Genomic DNA, 24,511 nt, shown 5'->3' with positions numbered 1-24,511 from the left:
CCTCTGGTACAGAACGGCACGGCGCGGCCCGGCCCGGAGCCCCAAACGCTTGGGCTTTGATGTTTCTTCCAGCTGGCTATGCGGGAAATAAGTCGTCTGCTTCCAGCGCAGGAATAGCGGTGACGTCAGAACGACGCCGAGTTCTGATTGGCTTTGATTGGAAGGATAGTGCGTAGGCCTCAATGCTAGATGCCTTGATGTCTACCCACTATCTTTTTTTGGATTAGCCAATAAGAGCTTGTCATTCTGACGTCATCGCAACCTCTGTGCAAGAAGCAGAGGAACTTGCGCTCCGCATAGGGCATGAAACGTGCGCTATTAGAGAGTTTTAGTAGATCGTTCCTATAACGATACCCTATAACGATACGATAACCATACGATACCGATACACAGAACAGGAATGAGCGTTTAGTAGACCGTTTTGAAGACGATACATCCGATACGGTCACTTAAGGCGCTGGGGCACTCCCTAGTGGAAACGATTTGCAATTTCCAAAACGAAAAATAACGAAATAAAAGAAAGATGTTTCACTGAAGGAAAATTAACAGTTCTTACATTTAATAGAATTAAAAAAAACATCAATTAAGTTTTATAAGTTGCAGAAATTAGAGAAATGCAGCAGCAAGCTACATCTAGCCAACTAAAGACATGCCAATTTAACCCTCCCCCCGTGGCTTGTCACGGGAAGCCATAGAAAGCACGGGTGGCACGGGCGTGAGCGAGTCGAGCGGGTGACCAACCTGAGCCATGGCGACGTGTGTTTTCGAGGATCCCTTGGCCTTAGCTGTTTTGAGGTGGGACGAAATTGAAGAACTCTCCTTTCTGGATATGGAGTACCCCGTTCCGCGGAGGTTTAGGTCCGGGCGAGGCTACTTGGATGTGCTGAACATAGATAGTGAAGCTTTCCGCCATCAGTTTCGTTTTGAGCAGATGGACTTAATGGAGCTGTGTAGCGCGCTGCGAGTCCCTCATACAATTAGGACGGCCCAGAACGTCGCGATCCCCGGGCAGGAAGCTGTGTGTATTCTTCTGCGGAGACTCTCCTACCCCAACCACCTCTGCGACCTGGAAGGCATGTTTGGCCGCCACTCTTCGACACTTTCGAGTGCGACGACCGTGGTGCTAAACCATTTGACGTCCACGTTCGGGCAGCTGACCGCGGATCTGTCAGCTCACACGTGGTTGAACCGTGCGAGCTTGGACGAGTTCTCCGAGGTAAGCATATTGTAAAGTTAAATTAAAAACACAAAAAAGAAAAAAAAATGCAAGTGCGTTGTTGATTTTGCTTTTGCAGGCGGTCCGCGCGAAGGGGGCACCTCTTCAGAATTGCTGGGGTTTCGTTGATGGAACGGCCCGCCCCATCTGCCGACCCACGGAGGACCAGCGGCTTTATTTCTCTGGCCACAAGCGTGTGCACGCCATCAAGTACCAGGGCGTCATGTGTGCCAACGGCATCATCGTGGAGATGAATGGCCCTTACCCGGGACACCGACACGACGCCGGTAAGTCAATAGCAAAAACTCGGAAATCGTAACCTACAGGTTCTTGGAAGAAGCGCTCATAAATAGAGGAACAGCCTCTATCACAGCCAAAATAAGTTGAAACGCCACAGGCAAGACCCGTGCTGCTATCAAGGCAGCCTGTGGAATTGTTCTGCAAACTGTGATGGGCGCCGTGGCCAACACAGAGTTCCTTCTACACTGGCGGCTCACCTCTATATTTCCGTGTCGTCTGCTATTGAGCAAATGGTTGCGACATTTCTTCCTTTCGCCAAACCTCAAAACCCACGCACGATGCAGAATAAATCTTTATTGCAGATCTTGTCGAAAGACTGTGCTTATGATAACACAATAATTGGTAAACGATTTAGTGCCCGAAACACATAGATCGCACCTACAGGAATGTGGTTCGACCTCAGGGTACACCACGTAAAGGGCGTTTTCGTGTTTCAAGGGACAGGGACCGCCAGCTTGCCAGAGCTGCATCGGTGAATAGACCTTTTTCAAAGCACGATGCTGCTGTCCACAGCACCGGGGAGGCGACAGCAAAGTAAGGCGAGCAACTGTGCTATACTTCTTGCTCTCTTCAGTGTCAGGGGGGCAGGCAATGAGGGATTTTTGCAAAAAGCCTATTCCTTCCAATTGGAGTGGGAGCTTCAAGATGACCCGACCATCGAGGCATCCATTTGAACAGAACTGCTGTTTCATAGGCAGAGAACACAGAAGTTCAGGGTGGCACAACGAGCGCAGAAAGGGGTATGTCTTGGCCTCATCGTGCATCACAGTTTGCAGAACAGTGCGGCAGGCGGCTTGGAAAGTACTGCCTGCCTCACATCCTGGCTTTTCAGCTCATCTTGGCCGCGATAGTACAGAAGAAATACTATTTCATGCTTAAATGCTGAAAGTCAAGCTGGTGTCCTTCGGACAGGGAGTTAAACTCTTAAACTGGGGTGGAAAAATAATGTGACAGTACGAAGGGAGGCAAACACTTGTCCCATTGCTTTTTTGTTAAAGGGCGTTGTTGTATAAGCTTGGGACTGTGGAATAAAAGAAGACAAAGCTGAGAATGGATCAGGAATGGCAGTCCTTTACTCCTATCCTAACATGTCAGTTATGACTACTGCAGTAGACCTATTGCCACTGAATGCAGCACTTACCCTTGCGTGGTTACTTGTTTCATTAGGCTGCTTGCCAGAGTTGCGGATAGTTTTCCAGCGTGTTCGATCGTGCAGACGAGAGCCTGCATGCGAGCTGCCAGCTTGGCAGCTCACAAGATCATCGGGCATTCCAGTAAACCAATGCTTCGGTAACCATTAGCCCAGTTATTGAACACATGATGGCAGCAGTCACAGTCGCTGACGCAGTGCAAGACACTGGCCGAACAAGGGCAGCAAGCTAAAACGATGTCAAGCTGGTAACCTAAGACTGTGCCTAACTGCCGTGGTGGGAATGATTTGTCCGCAGAAGTAAAAGTTGAGGGCTTTATGTGCCAAAGTAACGACGGGCGACTGGCACGCACCAGTGGAGGATTAATTTATACCTCCTGGGTATCTTGATGTGCAACAAAAAGCTCGGTTACGACGGCACCTTCTCTGTAATAAGCCTCTATCAGAGTGCTAGCCGCCTCGGTGGCTCCGAGGCGAGAGCGCTGTCCTACGGATCCCCATGTCGCGGGTTCGAATCCCGGCCGAGGTGCCCGCAATCTGACGGAGGCTTATTGCAGAGGAGGCGCCGTGTAACCGAGCTTTCGGTTGCACGTCAAAAGATCCCCAGGTGGTCCAAATAAATCCTTAGTCCTCCGCTGGGGCGTGCCAGATACCCGTCGTTGGTTTGGCACGTAAAACCCCCAAATTTGACTGTTCCATCAGAGTGCTGGCACCTCGGCGGGGATTCGAACCCGCCACCTGAGGATCCGTAGGCCGACGCTTTGCCTCGACCGAGGCGGCTGATGCGTCCACAGCTCTGATGTAAATCCCTTCGCGTTTGAAATGCCAACAAATTTGGATGTTTTCAAACTGGAACATTAAACAAGGTGGCTGTGGCAGTGGCAACAGTACCCTCTGACCTCTAAATTGGCAAAGCCAAACAAGGTCACACAAATCAATGTTTTGCTCTATGCAGTGAGGAAAGGGCGTGTAGATCTTTGTGGCTTATCGACGTGCAGGTGGTGATTGTCACTATATGCTACTCAGTGTTTTATCGTTGTGTCTCGTCTGACTCCTTTTTCAGGTATCCTGCGGCTGAGCGGCCTTTATGAAAGGCTTGAGGACCTCGTGCAGGGCAGCGTATACACGATCTACGGTGACCCTGCCTATCCTTTGCGGCCTTTGTTGCAGAAACCATTCATGGGTGCTAGCTTGACTGCCGCAGAGCAGAACTTTAACAAAAAAATGAGCAGCGTGAGGCAAGCAGTAGAATGGGGCTTTGGGAAAGTGTCAACTCTCTTCGCTTTTGTAGATTTCAAAAAAAATCAGAAGCACAGGCTGCAGCGCGTGAGCGATATGTATCAGGCTGCAACACTGTTAACAAACTGCCACACGTGCCTGTATGGCAGCCAAACCTCCACGTACTTTCAGCTGTCTCCGCCGACGCTGGATGAATATCTTTCACCTCGTTATTGACTTCGTATAATTTGAATTCTTTTTGTGCAATCTTTTTTTCGTACGAGTGCCTATAGTCTGTTGCATGTTGCAACACGAGAGGGTAGGGCGAGGGAAAGGGAGGCCAGGGAGGAGGAAGTAGACGGAACCCTGGAGAGGAGTGGGGGAAACCTCCTCCTCTAGCGTTTCATCTGCTTCCTCCTCCTTTGTCTTTCTTTTTCTCGCCCTACCTTCTTAGTTGCAACAGACCATAGCATTTTTTATGACTATTTATTCCACGGGATGACTTTTGTGCAATTGTCTGGTTGCTTACCTGCTGCATTTCTTTTATCTGCCTCTTGTGTTCTTTTCAAAGCAGCAACCGTGTTCCTATATTGTTTTAGTTTTGTGAACGATACAGGTTTATATGTTAAGTATATGCTATTTCTGTTATTCGTCAAGCGCCTTCAGCTTGACATAAATTTTATCAGCGTGGTGATTTTCAAGTGTCTTATGTTATTGCTTTGCCAGTCATTGCCAACATAGCATTTGCTGTCTGTTCAATATTACACTCAAAATATTTCTTTGTATAGTAAATCGAACGGGCCTACCCCTGCCGTTTTTTTTCAACTACATTGTTTAATGAAATGAAAGATTTATTGCATTATGTATTATGATGTCATACCACTTGTTCACACTTAACTTTACTTGTTAATTTGACCATTCACTACTTTAAGGTAATGTTCTTGCAGTTGGAGACGAAGCCTCCTCTCCTCTGCTCCAGCCTCCTGTAGCACATAAAATTTTTCTCTTTCAAACGCTAAGCGATTTTCGCTTAAGGTCACCTGGCGCTCTTCAATGGCCAGGCGCCTCTCCATCTGGCGCTCCTCCATGGCGAGACGCCTTTCCTCAAGAGCGATCTCTAGTTTTTTTATGCTGCGGTCCTCTTCTGCTCTCTTCTCCAGCGATGCAAGGTGCTCCCTGTACCGCTTCTGCCTGGTTGCTGGAAAAATACAACAAAGGAAACAATGCACACAGCATCAAATAAACAACTTTTTTAAAATTTTTCTTAGTGTGTAGGTTGACAATTGATTGAATGTTTATTTTATTGGACCTGGCAATTCAATGAAGGTACTGCACAAGAAATACTGGGTAATTCATGTGTGTTCAAACAGTGACTGAGATATGTCTGTCTAGTAAGCAAAAAATAACAAATGTAAATCACAGCCCAAGACTTCTGGAGCAGATTTGGAGAATTTCTACAAATGGGGTTATGTGTATCCTCTTTCAAAAGTTTAACGTATGCTTGAAGCATCTACTGAAAGATGGCAGTGCTTACCCTGTCCGCCCCAAGTCCTAGGTCGTGCGACAGAAGTAACCGGCACACGAGCCTGGACTGGTGGCAAGGGGGGTTGGACCAACGGCACAGGGGTCGGAACCGGCGGCACAGGGGCTGGGGCCAGCTCCACAACTTGGTCTGTGTTGCCTGGTTGCCAGGCGTCGGCGTCCTCCACGCCGTTCATTATGTCAGCAAAGATAGACTGGCAGTTCTCAGAACCTGTAAATAGAGTATTCCATAAATATTTGTGGTGTATCATGACACACGCTGTGGAGCTGGGCATTGAAAATGTATGAAAAATACAACGCAGGTATGATGGAGTCAGATCTTCAAAAGACCATTCCAAAATATGTAGTGCCTCTTATCGTTTCCTCGACACATCACGACACTCCGATGTGCGGCGCGTGAGGGAAAATGTTCCATGAATAGAAGAAGCTGTTCATGCCGGCTTAGCATTCTGCATTTTCTGAATGCCTGAAACATTAATGTATGTTTAGAACATACATTAATGTATGTTTAGAACATACCTAATCAGAACTCGGCAGTTTACTCAAAGCTGTGCTCTGGGAACTACAGATGTACCCAAGTAAATTACACTTTTACTTGAGAGCAGCAGACCATGTAAGTCGTCCTCAGTAGGCTATTCGATGGGAACTCGCGAGTAGCCTAATATCAGTCGTAGACAAACGCGATTGATGGAGCGGTCATGACGACCTGACTTTCCTAACCAGGTGGGGTTCATGACGCACGTGTCATACTTACTAGACTGCCCTGCCACTGCATTATGATTGACCGGTCTGTACTCGGCTGCAGCCGCAACAACTCGCGCTGTAGTGGCAGCATCGCGAGCAGCCCGATTTGTCGCCGGCCTGGTTGTGGTGGCTGTGGCACGTTCCCGCGGTTCCAGCGCAGCGGTGGAGGTGGTGGTGGCACCTTCCTCGGTGGCTGTCGCCTTCCTGAGCACTGGCTTAACCTTGTAACAAAATTCACAGGCCAGGTCAGCAACATCCTGCAGCAGCTGCTTTTTTTCGGTGTACTGCTCTTCCGTTCCGGATCTAAGGGTTTCAGGGGGAGAGCGGTATCAACAAGTGCGCCTGTCTTCCTCAAGCGTAGATCTGTTATTTCAGTCAACGAACATGAGTACATCTCCGTGTCGGGAAAGCTGCAACGCGAACTCGGTAGTTTGAAAACGCGCTTTCCTACGCGAAATGTCTAGCGGCACAGGCATGTGCGTTTCCAAACAACAAGCTCGCGCTAGCTCGCAGTTGCGCTAGCTGTTGGACAGGGTATGACAGTATGCTAAAACTAAGTGCCTCAATGTCCTTCTGTTTAGGGTGATGCCATCGTTGGTAGTACCCGATGCCGACAGCACGCGCTCACAGGAAAAATACAAAGAAATCGCAGGAAACAAAATGTCGCCGTAGCACAGTCAGCACCACGAGCGCGTGCAGGGACATGCACTTTCACGCGCTTCAGAACAAAAAAAAAAAATAAAAATAAGCGTTCGAAACAAAATGACCAGATGTCATCACGCCAAGCAAAGCGCACATGAAGGCACCCCAGCTAAAACGCTTCTGAACTTTCAAACGGGACTCAAAAACGACTTACTTTCTCAAGTTTGTGCGGTCGTCTCGCTTGAACAGACCGAGCAGCAGGTCGCAGCGGTCTCTCACTCCGCGAACACTGAAGTTCCTCCCCAGTGCTTCATTTAGGTTCGCGGCCACTGTATCCCACCGTGAAGAATTCACAAACGGATTCACCGCAAGCACTTCCCTTAAAAGGAGGATATCCTCGATGATCGTGAATCGTTTTTGACCCGCTTGGGCAGAAAGAGGCTCGAGTGAAGCGGCCATGATCGTTCAGCTTTTGCCGGATCTCGTCAACTCTCGCGATGCACGAGAGTGCGCGCGATATTTCCCGATATTCCCGATACCTGCGCCCGAAACACCCGATACTCTAGCGCATGCGTGATGGCTCCGGCGCAGTATCGGGTATCGTTATCGGAGTGAGAAACGATCTACTAAAACTCTCTATTGTCACTGACTGATTCCGTACAGGACGTATCTAAGGATGGATCGTCAGCTGATGTATTTGAGGCACATAACTTCTACGCGATGATTTCTATCCACTTGCCGCCTGGTGCAATGTTTTCACCAATAAAAAGAGCCGTTGAATTTAGAACGAAAAATAACCGTTTAATGAGGCAAATTGTGCCTAAAACCATAAAGGGAAAGGTGCCACGCATATTGTGTCGGCGACGGAAGGGTGACTGACCCGAAGCAGCGCGTTATCGATACTTTCACAGACGGGTCACGTTCAGGAATGTTCTGAACAAGAACACTGGATGGCAGTCGAGAATGCGCTGGAATTTCTTAGGAGAGCACAGACTTATTCAAATAAGGATCCGGGCCGAATGGGATTTGAACCCCATTCCTCTACGTGACAGCCGTACGCGTTGCCAACTCCGTCATGTACGGGACAATATCGCCTATACCTCGTTTCGCCTTCCAAACGCAGCAGACGCTATATACGAGCTGATGGGACCAATCAGAGAGCGTCAAAAGTGCACCGTCATAGTGTTCGTCGCGTTTCTGTACGTATTATATATCCTTGCTAAACAAGTCGTAAACAGAAAAGGCCCAGTGACTTGCGCTTTTGAGGCTGCTTGATTAATCCCATTAGCCCATAGCGTCGGCTACGTCTGCACTTGAGCTGAAACGAACTATCAAAAACTACACTCTTAAAAAAGAAGCTCGTAGTATTTACTAGGTAAAAGCTAGTAACCGCTTGTTACATATATTTCTAGGTACGTAGTAACCGTAGATAGTAACGATCAAGCTAGTAACGGTCACTAGATCAAGAAGCTAGTGCCTATTACTAGCCCCAAAGTAGAACCATTGGAAGAACACGTGTATTTCACTACCTCTAACTATAGTCGGTGACAGGTTAAGAACGAAGTGGAAGCTCCTCCCACCCCTCTCACCTTTGGCAGAGCGAACGCTGGAGACCGAGGCGACCTCCTCTCCAGCACTGGCTCCCTAAAGTAGAAAAAGGTGGCAGGAGCTTCACCTCCCGACAGAAGACCGGAAACGCAACGAGTCACGTGATTTCCGGTAAAAAAGGCGAGTGTTGTTATATTACCACCAGATGGCAAGCGCAACAAAAATTAAAACTGGAAATGAGTAATCCATTATCATTCCAACGCTTCTCTGAAAGCCAAACAATTCCTTAGCCCCTCTTTCACTTGTCCCCGCATCAATCCCAGTCTTAAAGTTGGCATACCTCATTGTGAGACTTCAGCTTACTTACTGTAGTGGACGGGTTTGAGCCGAGGCGGCCGAAGTGACGGCCAGAGCCGAGGGCCGCGGAGGAAAGAGTGACACAGCTGACGCTCCGAGTGCTCGGACGGAAAAGGCCCTGTTTATTCATGCACGCCCTTTTTACGTACACCCTAGAGGGCGCCCCGTAGCTCACTGCGCCTACACGCCCTCTACATCCCCCCTTTAGGGAAAACAAACAAGAGCCACACTTAGCTCCGAAGGAACGTAATGAATGACCTAAGCCATATGGTGCGCTACAAGTTCAGCCGCACCGGTGGCCTAACGCAGCGTCCAGACCTAGTGCGCACACCCGCCGCAGGCAGTCTTGAGGGAGCAGCAGGAGACCCCTCTGGTGATGCAACTGGTAGAGGACTAGCTGCCCTGGGAGTGGGACTGCTGCCCGCAGGCTCTGGGCGAAGTGGAGACCGTGGTGGACCTCGGGATTCCTGCGGCCCTGGACCAGAGCTGCTGAGGTCGCAACCACCCGTTGATGGTGTCTGCTGCGGTACCAGATGTCTTCGGTTCCGTACGAGGGCACCTGCATCCGTCTGGACCACGTAGGAGCGTGGACGCTGTTCTGGGCTAAGGACTGTGCCAGCACAATTTGCGTCGCGTATCCACACTCTTTCCCCCTCCCCCAGGGGACGCAAAGCATGCGCAGCATGCCGGCGGTCGAAATCCTGACGCTGGCGACGTCGTTGGGCAGTGTCGCGCCTGTGGAAATCAGCCGCGACAGGCGATCCTGGAACCAACACGGCGGTTGGGACTGGGAGGCGGGTCCGGAGGCTGCGTCCTATGAGCAGCTGAGCGGGGCTGTACCCAGTCACCCCGGTGCGTTACGGTAGGACAAGAGGGCCAAGGGCCAGTCTGGAGACTTCTTAAAAAGTTCCTTGACAGTCCGCACCATCCGCTCGACTTCACCGTTGGACTGGGGATACCTGGGACTGCTGGTGACGTGGGAGAAGCCGTAGCTCTGGGAGAAGGCACGGAACTCTGCTGAGGAAAACTGAGGTCCATTATCGCTGACAAGGGTCTCTGGGATACCATATCTTGCGAAGACACTTTTGATAATGGAGATCACCGCCGTAGATGTCGTCGTGCGGAGGGACAGCACTTCTGGGTACCTCGAGTAGTAATCAACGAGGAGAAGGTAGTCTGTACCTTCGTGATAAAAAATGTCCACACGGACTCTCTCCCAGGGGCGGCTAGGCGTCACAGTAGGGAGGAGTTGCTCTGCTCGCTGGACCCGCGTGATGGCGCAGTTGGGACAGTTCACCACCATTGCCTTTATCTGGCTGCCCATGGTCGGCCACCAGACAGACTCTCTGGCGATGGCGCGGCAGCGATTCACTCCCAGGTGTCCGTCGTGAATGAGGGACAGGACGTGTTTCCGCAGAGAAGCAGGCACCAGTAGACGTACCCCGCAGAGGAGGAGGTCGTCGCCGACACTGAGTTCAGCGCGATGGCCCCAAAACTGAGCCGTGCTGACAGGCAGACTTTCTTTCCGAGGCCACCCTTGCTCGCTGTACGCCCTCAGCTGAGCGCACTCCCAATCCGCAGCCTGGTGGGCACGGAAGTCGTCGAGGAGGACCGCAAACGTGGAAGGGATAGCGCGGAGCGCTTCTGGGACGTACAGCTCAACCTTGTCGATGGCTGGAGTCGTTGGCAGCTGGTCGACCGGGTCCCGCGAGAGTGCATCTGCGGTAGCCAACTGTTTCCCAGGCACATACTTGACATCAATCTGGTACTAGAGGAGACGGACACGAAAGGCGCTGGATTCAGGGTGGCATGAGGTCAAGGTCCGCGGTTCCAAGAAGCTTGACTAACGGCTGATGGTCAGTCTCCAGGGTGAAACGAAGGCCCCGCAGAAACTCGTCGAATATATGTTCTACAGTAATTGCAATCACTTTCCACAAAATCTGATCTGGCCCACCTCTGGGCGCAGCCATCTTAATGTCACGTGATCACTAATGTGGCAAACAGGCAAGATGGCGGCAACCGGGGGGGTGCCATTTTTGACCGCTGGTTTACCGCTCTAAGTTTACTCAAGCTCGTTGGCGTGCACGCACACACACGTCCAGTCGAGCGCACCAACGCTAACTATGCACGCCACCTTCCCCGCTCCGCGAGTGCGGCCACCGGACGGCCATCTTGGTACACGTAAAATCGGTCCGCGTGCACGCACACACACTTCCTGTCGAGCGCACGAACGCTAACTATACACGCCACCTTCCCCGCTCCGCGAGTGCGGCCACCGGACGGCCATCTTGGTACACGTAAAATCAGTCCGCGTGCACGCACTCACACTTCCATCGAGCGCACGAACGCTAACTATGCACGCCACCTTCCCCGCTCCGCGAGTGCGGCCACCGGACGGCCATCTTGGTACACGTAAAATCGGTCCGCGTGCACGCGCACACACTTCCAGTCGAGCGCACGAACGCTAACTATGCAAGCCACCTTCCCCGCTCCGCGAGTGCGGCCACCGGACGGCCATCTTGGTACACGTAAAATCGGTCCGCGTGCACGCACACACACTTCCAGTCGAGCGCACGAACGCTAACTATGCACGCCACCCTCCCCGCTCCGCGAGTGTGGCCACCGGACGGCCATTTTGGTACACGTAAAATCGGTCCGCGTGCACGCACACACACTTCCAGTCGAGCGCACGAACGCTGACTATGCACACCACCTTCACCGCTCCGCGAGTGCGGCCACCGGACGGCCATCTTGGTACACGTAAAATCGGTCCGCGTGCACGCACACACACGTCCAGTCGAGCGCGCGAACGCTAACTATGCACGCCACCCTCCCCGCTCCGCGAGTGTGGCCACCGGACGGCCATTTTGGTACACGTAAAATCGGTCCGCGTGCACGCACACACACTTCCAGTCGAGCGCACGAACGCTGACTATGCACACCACCTTCACCGCTCCGCGAGTGCGGCCACCGGACGGCCATCTTGGTACACGTAAAATCGGTCCGCGTGCACGCACACACACTTCCAGTCGAGCGCACGAACGCTGACTATGCACACCACCTTCACCGCTCCGCGAGTGCGGCCACCGGACGGCCATCTTTGTACACGTAAAATCGGTCCGCGTGCACGCACACACACGTCCAGTCGAGCGCGCGAACGCTAACTATGCACGCCACCCTCCCCGCTCCGCGAGTGTGGCCACCGGACGGCCATTTTGGTACACGTAAAATCGGTCCGCGTGCACGCGCACACACTTCCAGTCGAGCGCACGAACGCTAACTATGCAAGCCACCTTCCCCGCTCCGCGAGTGCGGCCACCGGACGGCCATCTTGGTACACGTAAAATCGGTCCGCGTGCACGCACACACACTTCCAGTCGAGCGCACGAACGCTAACTATGCACGCCACCCTCCCCGCTCCGCGAGTGTGGCCACCGGACGGCCATTTTGGTACACGTAAAATCGGTCCGCGTGCACGCACACACACTTCCAGTCGAGCGCACGAACGCTGACTATGCACACCACCTTCACCGCTCCGCGAGTGCGGCCACCGGACGGCCATCTTGGTACACGTAAAATCGGTCCGCGTGCACGCACACACACTTCCAGTCGAGCGCACGAACGCTGACTATGCACACCACCTTCACCGCTCCGCGAGTGCGGCCACCGGACGGCCATCTTTGTACACGTAAAATCGGTCCGCGTGCACGCACACACACGTCCAGTCGAGCGCGCGAACGCTAACTATGCACGCCACCCTCCCCGCTCCGCGAGTGTGGCCACCGGACGGCCATTTTGGTACACGTAAAATCGGTCCGCGTGCACGCACACACACTTCCAGTCGAGCGCACGAACGCTGACTATGCACACCACCTTCACCGCTCCGCGAGTGCGGCCACCGGACGGCCATCTTGGTACACGTAAAATCGGTCCGCGTGCACGCACACACACTTCCAGTCGAGCGCACGAACGCTGACTATGCACACCACCTTCACCGCTCCGCGAGTGCGGCCACCGGACGGCCATCTTTGTACACGTAAAATCGGTCCGCGTGCACGCACACACACTTCCAGTCGAGCGCACGAACGCTAACTATGCACGCCACCCTCCCCGCTCCGCGAGTGTGGCCACCGGACGGCCATTTTGGTACACGTAAAATCGGTCCGCGTGCACGCACACACACTTCCAGTCGAGCGCACGAACGCTGACTATGCACACCACCTTCACCGCTCCGCGAGTGCGGCCACCGGACGGCCATCTTGGTACACGTAAAATCGGTCCGCGTGCACGCACACACACTTCCAGTCGAGCGCACGAACGCTGACTATGCACGCCACCCTCCCCGCTCCGCGAGTGTGGCCACCGGACGGCCATTTTGGTACACGTAAAATCGGTCCGCGTGCACGCACACACACTTCCAGTCGAGCGCACGAACGCTGACTATGCACACCACCTTCACCGCTCCGCGAGTGCGGCCACCGGACGGCCATCTTGGTACACGTAAAATCGGTCCGCGTGCACGCACACACACTTCCAGTCGAGCGCACGAACGCTGACTATGCACGCCACCCTCCCCGCTCCGCGAGTGTGGCCACCGGACGGCCATTTTGGTACACGTAAAATCGGTCCGCGTGCACGCACACACACTTCCAGTCGAGCGCACGAACGCTGACTATGCACACCACCTTCACCGCTCCGCGAGTGCGGCCACCGGACGGCCATCTTTGTACACGTAAAATCGGTCCGCGTGCACGCACACACACGTCCAGTCGAGCGCGCGAACGCTAACTATGCACGCCACCCTCCCCGCTCCGCGAGTGTGGCCACCGGACGGCCATTTTGGTACACGTAAAATCGGTCCGCGTGCACGCACACACACTTCCAGTCGAGAGCACGAACGCTAACTATGCACGCCACCCTCCCCGCTCCGCGAGTGTGGCCACCGGACGGCCATTTTGGTACACGTAAAATCGGTCCGCGTGCACGCACACACACTTCCAGTCGAGCGCGCGAACGCTAACTATGCACGCCACCTTCACCGCTCCGCGAGTGCGGCCACCGGACGGCCATCTTGGTACACGTAAAATCGGTCCGCGTGCACGCGCACACACTTCCAGTCGAGCGCACGAACGCTAACTATGCACACCACCTTCACCGCTCCGCGAGTGCGGCCACCGGACGGCCATCTTTGTACACGTAAAATCGGTCCGCGTGCACGCACACACACGTCCAGTCGAGCGCGCGAACGCTAACTATGCACGCCACCCTCCCCGCTCCGCGAGTGCGGCCACCGGACGGCCATCTTGGTACACGTAAAATCAGTCCGCGTGCACGCACACACACGTCCAGTCGAGCGCACCAACGCTAACTATGCACGCCACCCTCCCCGCTCAGCGAGTGCGGCCACCGGACGGCCATCTTGGTACACGTAAAATCAGTCCGCGTGCACGCGCACACACGTCCAGTCGAGCGCACCAACGCTAACTATGCACGCCACCCTCCCCGCTCCGCGAGTGCGGCCACCGGACGGCCATCTTGGTACACGTAAAATCAGTCCGCGTGCACGCACACACACGTCCAGTCGAGCGCACCAACGCTAACTATGCACGCCACCCTCCCCGCTCCGCGAGTGCGGCCACCGGACGGCCATCTTGGTACACGTAAAATCAGTCCGCGTGCACGCGCACACACTTCCAGTCGAGCGCACCAACGCTAACTATGCACGCCACCCTCCCCGCTCCGCGAGTGCGGCCACCGGACGGCCATCTTGGTACACGTAAAATCAGTCCGCGTGCACGCACACACACGTCCAGTCGAGCGCACCAACGCTAACTATGCACGCCACCCTCCCCGCTCCGCGAGTGCGGCCACCGGACGGCCATCTTGGTACACGTAAAATCAGTCCGCGTGCACGCACACACACGTCCAGTCGAGCGCACCAACGCTAACTATGGACGCCACCCTCCCCGCTCCGCGAGTGCGGCCACCGGACGGCCATCTTGGTACACGTAAAATCAGTCCGCGTGCACGCACACACACGTCCAGTCGAGCGCACCAACGCTAACTATGCACGCCACCCTCCCCGCTCCGCGAGTGCGGCCACCGGACGGCCATCTTGGTACACGTAAAATCAGTCCGCGTGCACGCGCACACACTTCCAGTCGAGCGCACCAACGCTAACTATGCACGCCACCCTCCCCGCTCCGCGAGTGCGGCCACCGGACGGCCATCTTGGTACACGTAAAATCAGTCCGCGTGCACGCGCACACACGTCCAGTCGAGCGCACCAACGCTAACTATGCACGCCACCCTCCCCGCTCCGCGAGTGCGGCCACCGGACGGCCATCTTGGTACACGTAAAATCAGTCCGCGTGCACGCACACACACGTCCAGTCGAGCGCACCAACGCTAACTATGCACGCCACCCTCCCCGCTCCGCGAGTGCGGCCACCGGACGGCCATCTTGGTACACGTAAAATCAGTCCGCGTGCACGCGCACACACTTCCAGTCGAGCGCACCAACGCTAACTATGCACGCCACCCTCCCCGCTCCGCGAGTGCGGCCACCGGACGGCCATCTTGGTACACGTAAAATCAGTCCGCGTGCACGCACACACACGTCCAGTCGAGCGCACCAACGCTAACTATGCACGCCACCCTCCCCGCTCCGCGAGTGCGGCCACCGGACGGCCATCTTGGTACACGTAAAATCAGTCCGCGTGCACGCGCACACACGTCCAGTCGAGCGCACCAACGCTAACTATGGACGCCACCCTCCCCGCTCCGCGAGTGCGGCCACCGGACGGCCATCTTGGTACACGTAAAATCAGTCCGCGTGCACGCACACACACGTCCAGTCGAGCGCACCAACGCTAACTATGCACGCCACCCTCCCCGCTCCGCGAGTGCGGCCACCGGACGGCCATCTTGGTACACGTAAAATCAGTCCGCGTGCACGCACACACACGTCCAGTCGAGCGCACCAACGCTAACTATGCACGCCACCCTCCCCGCTCCGCGAGTGCGGCCACCGGACGGCCATCTTGGTACACGTAAAATCAGTCCGCGTGCACGCACACACACGTCCAGTCGAGCGCACCAACGCTAACTATGCACGCCACCCTCCCCGCTCCGCGAGTGCGGCCACCGGACGGCCATCTTGGTACACGTAAAATCAGTCCGCGTGCACGCACACACACGTCCAGTCGAGCGCACCAACGCTAACTATGCACGCCACCCTCCCCGCTCCGCGAGTGCGGCCACCGGACGGCCATCTTGGTACACGTAAAATCAGTCCGCGTGCACGCGCACACACTTCCAGTCGAGCGCACCAACGCTAACTATGCACGCCACCCTCCCCGCTCCGCGAGTGCGGCCACCGGACGGCCATCTTGGTACACGTAAAATCAGTCCGCGTGCACGCACACACACGTCCAGTCGAGCGCACCAACGCTAACTATGCACGCCACCCTCCCCGCTCCGCGAGTGCGGCCACCGGACGGCCATCTTGGTACACGTAAAATCAGTCCGCGTGCACGCACACACACGTCCAGTCGAGCGCACCAACGCTAACTATGCACGCCACCCTCCCCGCTCCGCGAGTGCGGCCACCGGACGGCCATCTTGGTACACGTAAAATCAGTCCGCGTGCACGCACACACACGTCCAGTCGAGCGCACCAACGCTAACTATGCACGCCACCCTCCCCGCTCCGCGAGTGCGGCCACCGGACGGCCATCTTGGTACACGTAAAATCAGTCCGCGTGCACGCACACACACGTCCAGTCGAGCGCACCAACGCTAACTATGCACGCCACCCTCCCCGCTCCGCGAGTGCGGCCACCGGACGGCCATCTTGGTACACGTAAAATCAGTCCGCGTGCACGCACACACACGTCCAGTCGAGCGCACCAACGCTAACTATGCACGCCACCCTCCCCGCTCCGCGAGTGCGGCCACCGGACGGCCATCTTGGTACACGTAAAATCAGTCCGCGTGCACGCACACACACGTCCAGTCGAGCGCACCAACGCTAACTATGCACGCCACCCTCCCCGCTCCGCGAGTGCGGCCACCGGACGGCCATCTTGGTACACGTAAAATCAGTCCGCGTGCACGCGCACACACGTCCAGTCGAGCGCACCAACGCTAACTATGCACGCCACCCTCCCCGCTCCGCGAGTGCGGCCACCGGACGGCCATCTTGGTACACGTAAAATCAGTCCGCGTGCACGCGCACACACGTCCAGTCGAGCGCACCAACGCTAACTATGCACGCCACCCTCCCCGCTCCGCGAGTGCGGCCACCGGACGGCCATCTTGGTACACGTAAAATCAGTCCGCGTGCACGCACAGACACGTCCAGTCGAGCGCACCAACGCTAACTATGCACGCCACCCTCCCCGCTCCGCGAGTGCGGCCACCGGACGGCCATTTTGGTACACGTAAAATCAGTCCGCGTGCACGCACAGACACGTCCAGTCGAGCGCACCAACGCTAACTATGCACGCCACCTTCCCCGCTCCGCGAGTGCGGCCACCGGACGGCCATCTTGGTACACGTAAAATCAGTCCGCGTGCACGCACACACACGTCCAGTCGAGCGCACCAACGCTAACTATGCACGCCACCCTCCCCGCTCCGCGAGTGTGGCCACCGGACGGCCATTTTGGTACACGTAAAATCGGTCCGCGTGCACGCACACACACTTCCAGTCGAGCGCACGAACGCTAACTATGCACGCCACCTTCCCCGCTCCGCGAGTGCGGCCACCGGACGGCCATCTTGGTACACGTAAAATCAGTCCGCGTGCACGCGCACACACTTCCAGTCGAGCGCACCAACGCTAACTATGCACGCCACCTTCCCCGCTCCGCGAGTGCGGCCACCGGACGGCCATCTTGGTACACGTAAAATCAGTCCGCGTGCACGCACACACACGTCCAGTCGAGCGCACCAACGCTAACTATGCACGCCACCCTCCCCGCTCCGCGAGTGTGGCCACCGGACGGCCATTTTGGTACACGTAAAATCGGTCCGCGTGCACGCACACACACTTCCAGTCGAGCGCACGAACGCTAACTATGCACGCCACCTTCCCCGCTCCGCGAGTGCGGCCACCGGACGGCCATCTTGGTACACGTAAAATCAGTCCGCGTGCACGCGCACACACGTCCAGTCGAGCGCACCAACGCTAACTATGCACGCCACCCTCCCCGCTCCGCGAGTGCGGCCACCGGACGGCCATCTTGGTACACGTAAAATCAGTCCGCGTGCACGCACACACACGTCCAGTCGAGCGCACCAACGCTAACTATGCACGCCACCCTCCCCGCTCCGCGAGTGCGGCCACCGGACGGCCATCTTGGTACACGTAAAATCAGTCCGCGTGCACGCACACACACGTCCAGTCGAGCGCACCAACGCTAACTATGCACGCCACCCTCCCCGCTCCGCGAGTGCGGCCACCGGACGGCCATCTTGGTACACGTAAAATCAGTCCGCGTGCACGCACACACACGTCCAGTCGAGCGCACCAACGCTAACTATGCACGCCACCCTCCCCGCTCCGCGAGTGCGGCCACCGGACGGCCATCTTGGTACACGTAAAATCAGTCCGCGTGCACGCGCACACACGTCCAGTCGAGCGCACCAACGCTAACTATGCACGCCACCCTCCCCGCTCCGCGAGTGCGGCCACCGGACGGCCATCTTGGTACACGTAAAATCAGTCCGCGTGCACGCACAGACACGTCCAGTCGAGCGCACCAACGCTAACTATGCACGCCACCCTCCCCGCTCCGCGAGTGCGGCCACCGGACGGCCATCTTGGTACACGTAAAATCAGTCCGCGTGCACGCACACACACGTCCAGTCGAGCGCACCAACGCTAACTATGCACGCCACCCTCCCCGCTCCGCGAGTGCGGCCACCGGACGGCCATCTTGGTACACGTAAAATCAGTCCGCGTGCACGCGCACACACGTCCAGTCGAGCGCACCAACGCTAACTATGCACGCCACCCTCCCCGCTCCGCGAGTGCGGCCACCGGACGGCCATCTTGGTACACGTAAAATCAGTCCGCGTGCACGCGCACACACTTCCAGTCGAGCGCACGAACGCTAACTATGCACGCCACCCTCCCCGCTCCGCGAGTGCGGCCACCGGACGGCCATCTTGGTACACGTAAAATCAGTCCGCGTGCACGCACACACACGTCCAGTCGAGCGCACCAACGCTAACTATGCACGCCACCCTCCCCGCTCCGCGAGTGTGGCCACCGGACGGCCATTTTGGTACACGTAAAATCGGTCCGCGTGCACGCACACACACTTCCAGTCGAGCGCACGAACGCTAACTATGCACGCCACCTTCCCCGCTCCGCGAGTGCGGCCACCGGACGGCCATCTTGGTACACGTAAAATCAGTCCGCGTGCACGCGCACACACGTCCAGTCGAGCGCACCAACGCTAACTATGCACGCCACCCTCCCCGCTCCGCGAGTGCGGCCACCGGACGGCCATCTTGGTACACGTAAAATCAGTCCGCGTGCACGCGCACACACTTCCAGTCGAGCGCACCAACGCTAACTATGCACGCCACCCTCCCCGCTCCGCGAGTGTGGCCACCGGACGGCCATTTTGGTACACGTAAAATCAGTCCGCGTGCACGCACACACACGTCCAGTCGAGCGCACCAACGCTAACTATGCACGCCACCCTCCCCGCTCCGCGAGTGCGGCCACCGGACGGCCATCTTGGTACACGTAAAATCAGTCCGCGTGCACGCACACACACGTCCAGTCGAGCGCACCAACGCTAACTATGCACGCCACCCTCCCCGCTCCGCGAGTGCGGCCACCGGACGGCCATCTTGGTACACGTAAAATCAGTCCGCGTGCACGCACACACACGTCCAGTCGAGCGCACCAACGCTAACTATGCACGCCACCCTCCCCGCTCCGCGAGTGCGGCCACCGGACGGCCATCTTGGTACACGTAAAATCAGTCCGCGTGCACGCACACACACGTCCAGTCGAGCGCACCAACGCTAACTATGCACGCCACCCTCCCCGCTCCGCGAGTGCGGCCACCGGACGGCCATCTTGGTACACGTAAAATCAGTCCGCGTGCACGCGCACACACTTCCAGTCGAGCGCACCAACGCTAACTATGCACGCCACCCTCCCCGCTCCGCGAGTGCGGCCACCGGACGGCCATTTTGATACACGTAAAATCAGTCCGCGTGCACGCACACACACGTCCAGTCGAGCGCACCAACGCTAACTATGCACGCCACCCTCCCCGCTCCGCGAGTGCGGCCACCGGACGGCCATCTTGGTACACGTAAAATCAGTCCGCGTGCACGCGCACACACTTCCAGTCGAGCGCACCAACGCTAACTATGCACGCCACCCTCCCCGCTCCGCGAGTGTGGCCACCGGACGGCCATTTTGGTACACGTAAAATCAGTCCGCGTGCACGCACACACACGTCCAGTCGAGCGCACCAACGCTAACTATGCACGCCACCCTCCCCGCTCCGCGAGTGCGGCCACCGGACGGCCATCTTGGTACACGTAAAATCAGTCCGCGTGCACGCACACACACGTCCAGTCGAGCGCACCAACGCTAACTATGCACGCCACCCTCCCCGCTCCGCGAGTGCGGCCACCGGACGGCCATCTTGGTACACGTAAAATCAGTCCGCGTGCACGCACACACACGTCCAGTCGAGCGCACCAACGCTAACTATGCACGCCACCCTCCCCGCTCCGCGAGTGCGGCCACCGGACGGCCATCTTGGTACACGTAAAATCAGTCCGCGTGCACGCACACACACGTCCAGTCGAGCGCACCAACGCTAACTATGCACGCCACCCTCCCCGCTCCGCGAGTGCGGCCACCGGACGGCCATCTTGGTACACGTAAAATCAGTCCGCGTGCACGCGCACACACTTCCAGTCGAGCGCACCAACGCTAACTATGCACGCCACCCTCCCCGCTCCGCGAGTGCGGCCACCGGACGGCCATTTTGATACACGTAAAATCAGTCCGCGTGCACGCACACACACGTCCAGTCGAGCGCACCAACGCTAACTATGCACGCCACCCTCCCCGCTCCGCGAGTGCGGCCACCGGACGGCCATCTTGGTACCCGTAAAATCAGTCCGCGTGCACGCACACACACGTCCAGTCGAGCGCACCAACGCTAACTATGCACGCCACCCTCCCCGCTCCGCGAGTGCGGCCACCGGACGGCCATCTTGGTACACGTAAAATCAGTCCGCGTGCACGCGCACACACGTCCAGTCGAGCGCACGAACGCTAACTATACACGCCACCTTCCCCGCTCCGCGAGTGCGGCCACCGGACGGCCATCTTGGTACACGTAAAATCTGTCCGCGTGCACGCGCACACACGTCCAGTCGAGCGCACCAACGCTAACTATGCACGCCACCCTCCCCGCTCCGCGAGTGCGGCCACCGGACGGCCATCTTGGTACACGTAAAATCAGTCCGCGTGCACGCACACACACTTCCAGTCGAGCGCACCAACGCTAACTATGCACGCCACCTTCCCTGCTCCGCGAGTGCGGCCACCGGACGGCCATCTTGGTACACGTAAAATCGGTCCGCGTGCACGCGCACACACGTCCAGTCGAGCGCACGAACGCTAACTATACACGCCACCTTCCCTGCTCCGCGAGTGCGGCCACCGGACGGCCATCTTGGTACACGTAAAATCGGTCCGCGTGCACGCACACACACTTCCAGTCGAGCGCACCAACGCTAACTATACACGCCACCCTCCCCGCTCCGCGAGTGCGGCCACCGGACGGCCATCTTGGTACACGTAAAATCAGTCCGCGTGCACGCACACACACTTCCAGTCGAGCGCACGAACGCTAACTATACACGCCACCTTCCCTGCTCCGCGAGTGCGGCCACCGGACGGCCATCTTGGTACACGTAAAATCAGTCCGCGTGCACGCACACACACGTCCAGTCGAGCGCACGAACGCTAACTATGCACGCCACCCTCCCCGCTCCGCGAGTGTGGCCACCGGACGGCCATTTTGGTACACGTAAAATCGGTCCGCGTGCACGCACACACACTTCCAGTCGAGCGCACGAACGCTGACTATGCACACCACCTTCACCGCTCCGCGAGTGCGGCCACCGGACGGCCATCTTGGTACACGTAAAATCAGTCCGCGTGCACGCACACACACGTCCAGTCGAGCGCACCAACGCTAACTATGCACGCCACCCTCCCCGCTCCGCGAGTGCGGCCACCGGACGGCCATCTTGGTACACGTAAAATCAGTCCGCGTGCACGCACACACACTTCCAGTCGAGCGCACGAACGCTAACTATGCACGCCACCCTCCCCGCTCCGCGAGTGTGGCCACCGGACGGCCATTTTGGTACACGTAAAATCGGTCCGCGTGCACGCACACACACTTCCAGTCGAGCGCACGAACGCTGACTATGCACACCACCTTCACCGCTCCGCGAGTGCGGCCACCGGACGGCCATCTTGGTACACGTAAAATCGGTCCGCGTGCACGCGCACACACGTCCAGTCGAGCGCACGAACGCTAACTATACACGCCACCTTCCCCGCTCCGCGAGTGCGGCCACCGGACGGCCATCTTGGTACACGTAAAATCAGTCCGCGTGCACGCGCACACACGTCCAGTCGAGCGCACGAACGCTAACTATACACGCCACCTTCCCCGCTCCGCGAGTGCGGCCACCGGACGGCCATTTTGGTACACGTAAAATCGGTCCGCGTGCACGCGCACACACGTCCAGTCGAGCGCACGAACGCTAACTATACACGCCACCTTCCCCGCTCCGCGAGTGCGGCCACCGGACGGCCATCTTGGTACACGTAAAATCGGTCCGCGTGCACGCGCACACACGCCCAGTCGAGCGCACGAACGCTAACTATACACGCCACCTTCCCCGCTCCGCGAGTGCGGCCACCGGACGGCCATCTTGGTACACGTAAAATCGGTCCGCGTGCACGCGCACACACGTCCAGTCGAGCGCACGAACGCTAACTATACACGCCACCTTCCCCGCTCCGCGAGTGCGGCCACCGGACGGCCATCTTGGTACACGTAAAATCAGTCCGCGTGCACGCGCACACACGTCCAGTCGAGCGCACGAACGCTAACTATACACGCCACCTTCCCCGCTCCGCGAGTGCGGCCACCGGACGGCCATCTTGGTACACGTAAAATCGGTCCGCGTGCACGCGCACACACGCCCAGTCGAGCGCACGAACGCTAACTATACACGCCACCTTCACCGCTCCGCGAGTGCGGCCACCGGACGGCCATCTTGGTACACGTAAAATCGGTCCGCGTGCACGCGCACACACGTCCAGTCGAGCGCACGAACGCTAACTATACACGCCACCTTCCCCGCTCCGCGAGTGCGGCCACCGGACGGCCATCTTGGTACACGTAAAATCAGTCCGCGTGCACGCGCACACACGTCCAGTCGAGCGCACGAACGCTAACTATACACGCCACCTTCCCCGCTCCGCGAGTGCGGCCACCGGACGGCCATTTTGGTACACGTAAAATCGGTCCGCGTGCACGCGCACACACGTCCAGTCGAGCGCACGAACGCTAACTATACACGCCACCTTCCCCGCTCCGCGAGTGCGGCCACCGGACGGCCATTTTGGTACACGTAAAATCGGTCCGCGTGCACGCGCACACACGTCCAGTCGAGCGCACGAACGCTAACTATACACGCCACCTTCCCCGCTCCGCGAGTGCGGCCACCGGACGGCCATCTTGGTACACGTAAAATCGGTCCGCGTGCACGCACACACACGTCCAGTCGAGCGCACGAACGCTAACTATACACGCCACCTTCCCCGCTCCGCGAGTGCGGCCACCGGACGGCCATCTTGGTACACGTAAAATCAGTCCGCGTGCACGCACACACACGTCCAGTCGAGCGCACCAACGCTAACTATGCACGCCACCTTCCCCGCTCCGCGAGTGCGGCCACCGGACGGCCATCTTGGTACACGTAAAATCGGTCCGCGTGCACGCGCACACACGTCCAGTCGAGCGCACGAACGCTAACTATGCACGCCACCTTCCCCGCTCCGCGAGTGCGGCCACCGGACGGCCATCTTGGTACACGTAAAATCGGTCCGCGTGCACGCACACACACTTCCTGTCGAGCGCACGAACGCTAACTATACACGCCACCTTCCCCGCTCCGCGAGTGCGGCCACCGGACGGCCATCTTGGTACACGTAAAATCGGTCCGCGTGCACGCGCACACACGTCCAGTCGAGCGCACCAACGCTAACTATGCACGCCACCTTCCCCGCTCCGCGAGTGCGGCCACCGGACGGCCATCTTGGTACACGTAAAATCGGTCCGCGTGCACGCACACAGACTTCCTGTCGAGCGCACGAACGCTAACTATACACGCCACCTTCCCCGCTCCGCGAGTGCGGCCACCGGACGGCCATCTTGGTACACGTAAAATCAGTCCGCGTGCACGCACTCACACTTCCATCGAGCGCACGAACGCTAACTATGCACGCCACCTTCCCCGCTCCGCGATTGCGGCCACCGGACGGCCATCTTGGTACACGTAAAATCGGTCCGCGTGCACGCACACACATTTCCAGTCGAGCGCACGAACGCTAACTATGCACATCACCTTCCCCGCTCCGCGAGTGCGGCCACCGGACGGCCATCTTGGTACACGTAAAATCGAGCTCTTGGAGCGTTGCGGAGGCTGTGCGGCAGC

At 57.5% G+C, this 24,511-nt stretch overlaps 2 protein-coding genes and 1 pseudogene across 2 annotated transcripts in view; 2 read left to right on the top strand and 1 right to left on the bottom strand.

Moving 5' to 3' along the window:
- The window catches only part of LOC120838877 (testis-specific serine/threonine-protein kinase 1-like), a 44,888-nt gene that overhangs the window by 2,691 nt on the left and 17,686 nt on the right, over window positions 1-24,511 (top strand). The gene's annotated exons all lie outside the window — the stretch shown is intronic.
- LOC115308408 lies at window positions 1,270-4,154 on the top strand. The gene is made up of 2 exons (XM_040208998.3): window positions 1,270-1,503; window positions 3,730-4,154. The coding sequence occupies exons 1-2, from the start codon at window positions 1,440-1,442 to the stop codon at window positions 4,119-4,121; spliced, it is 456 nt and encodes a 151-aa protein (XP_040064932.3). The 5' UTR covers window positions 1,270-1,439; the 3' UTR covers window positions 4,122-4,154.
- LOC121046353 lies at window positions 8,993-9,645 on the bottom strand (annotated as a pseudogene).

The sequence above is a fragment of the Ixodes scapularis genome, unplaced genomic scaffold (assembly GCF_016920785.2).
Source record: "Ixodes scapularis isolate PalLabHiFi unplaced genomic scaffold, ASM1692078v2 PGA_scaffold1__304_contigs__length_218370807, whole genome shotgun sequence".
Taxonomy (NCBI): domain Eukaryota; kingdom Metazoa; phylum Arthropoda; class Arachnida; order Ixodida; family Ixodidae; genus Ixodes; species Ixodes scapularis.
This window is presented reverse-complemented; position numbering and strand designations above follow the sequence as displayed.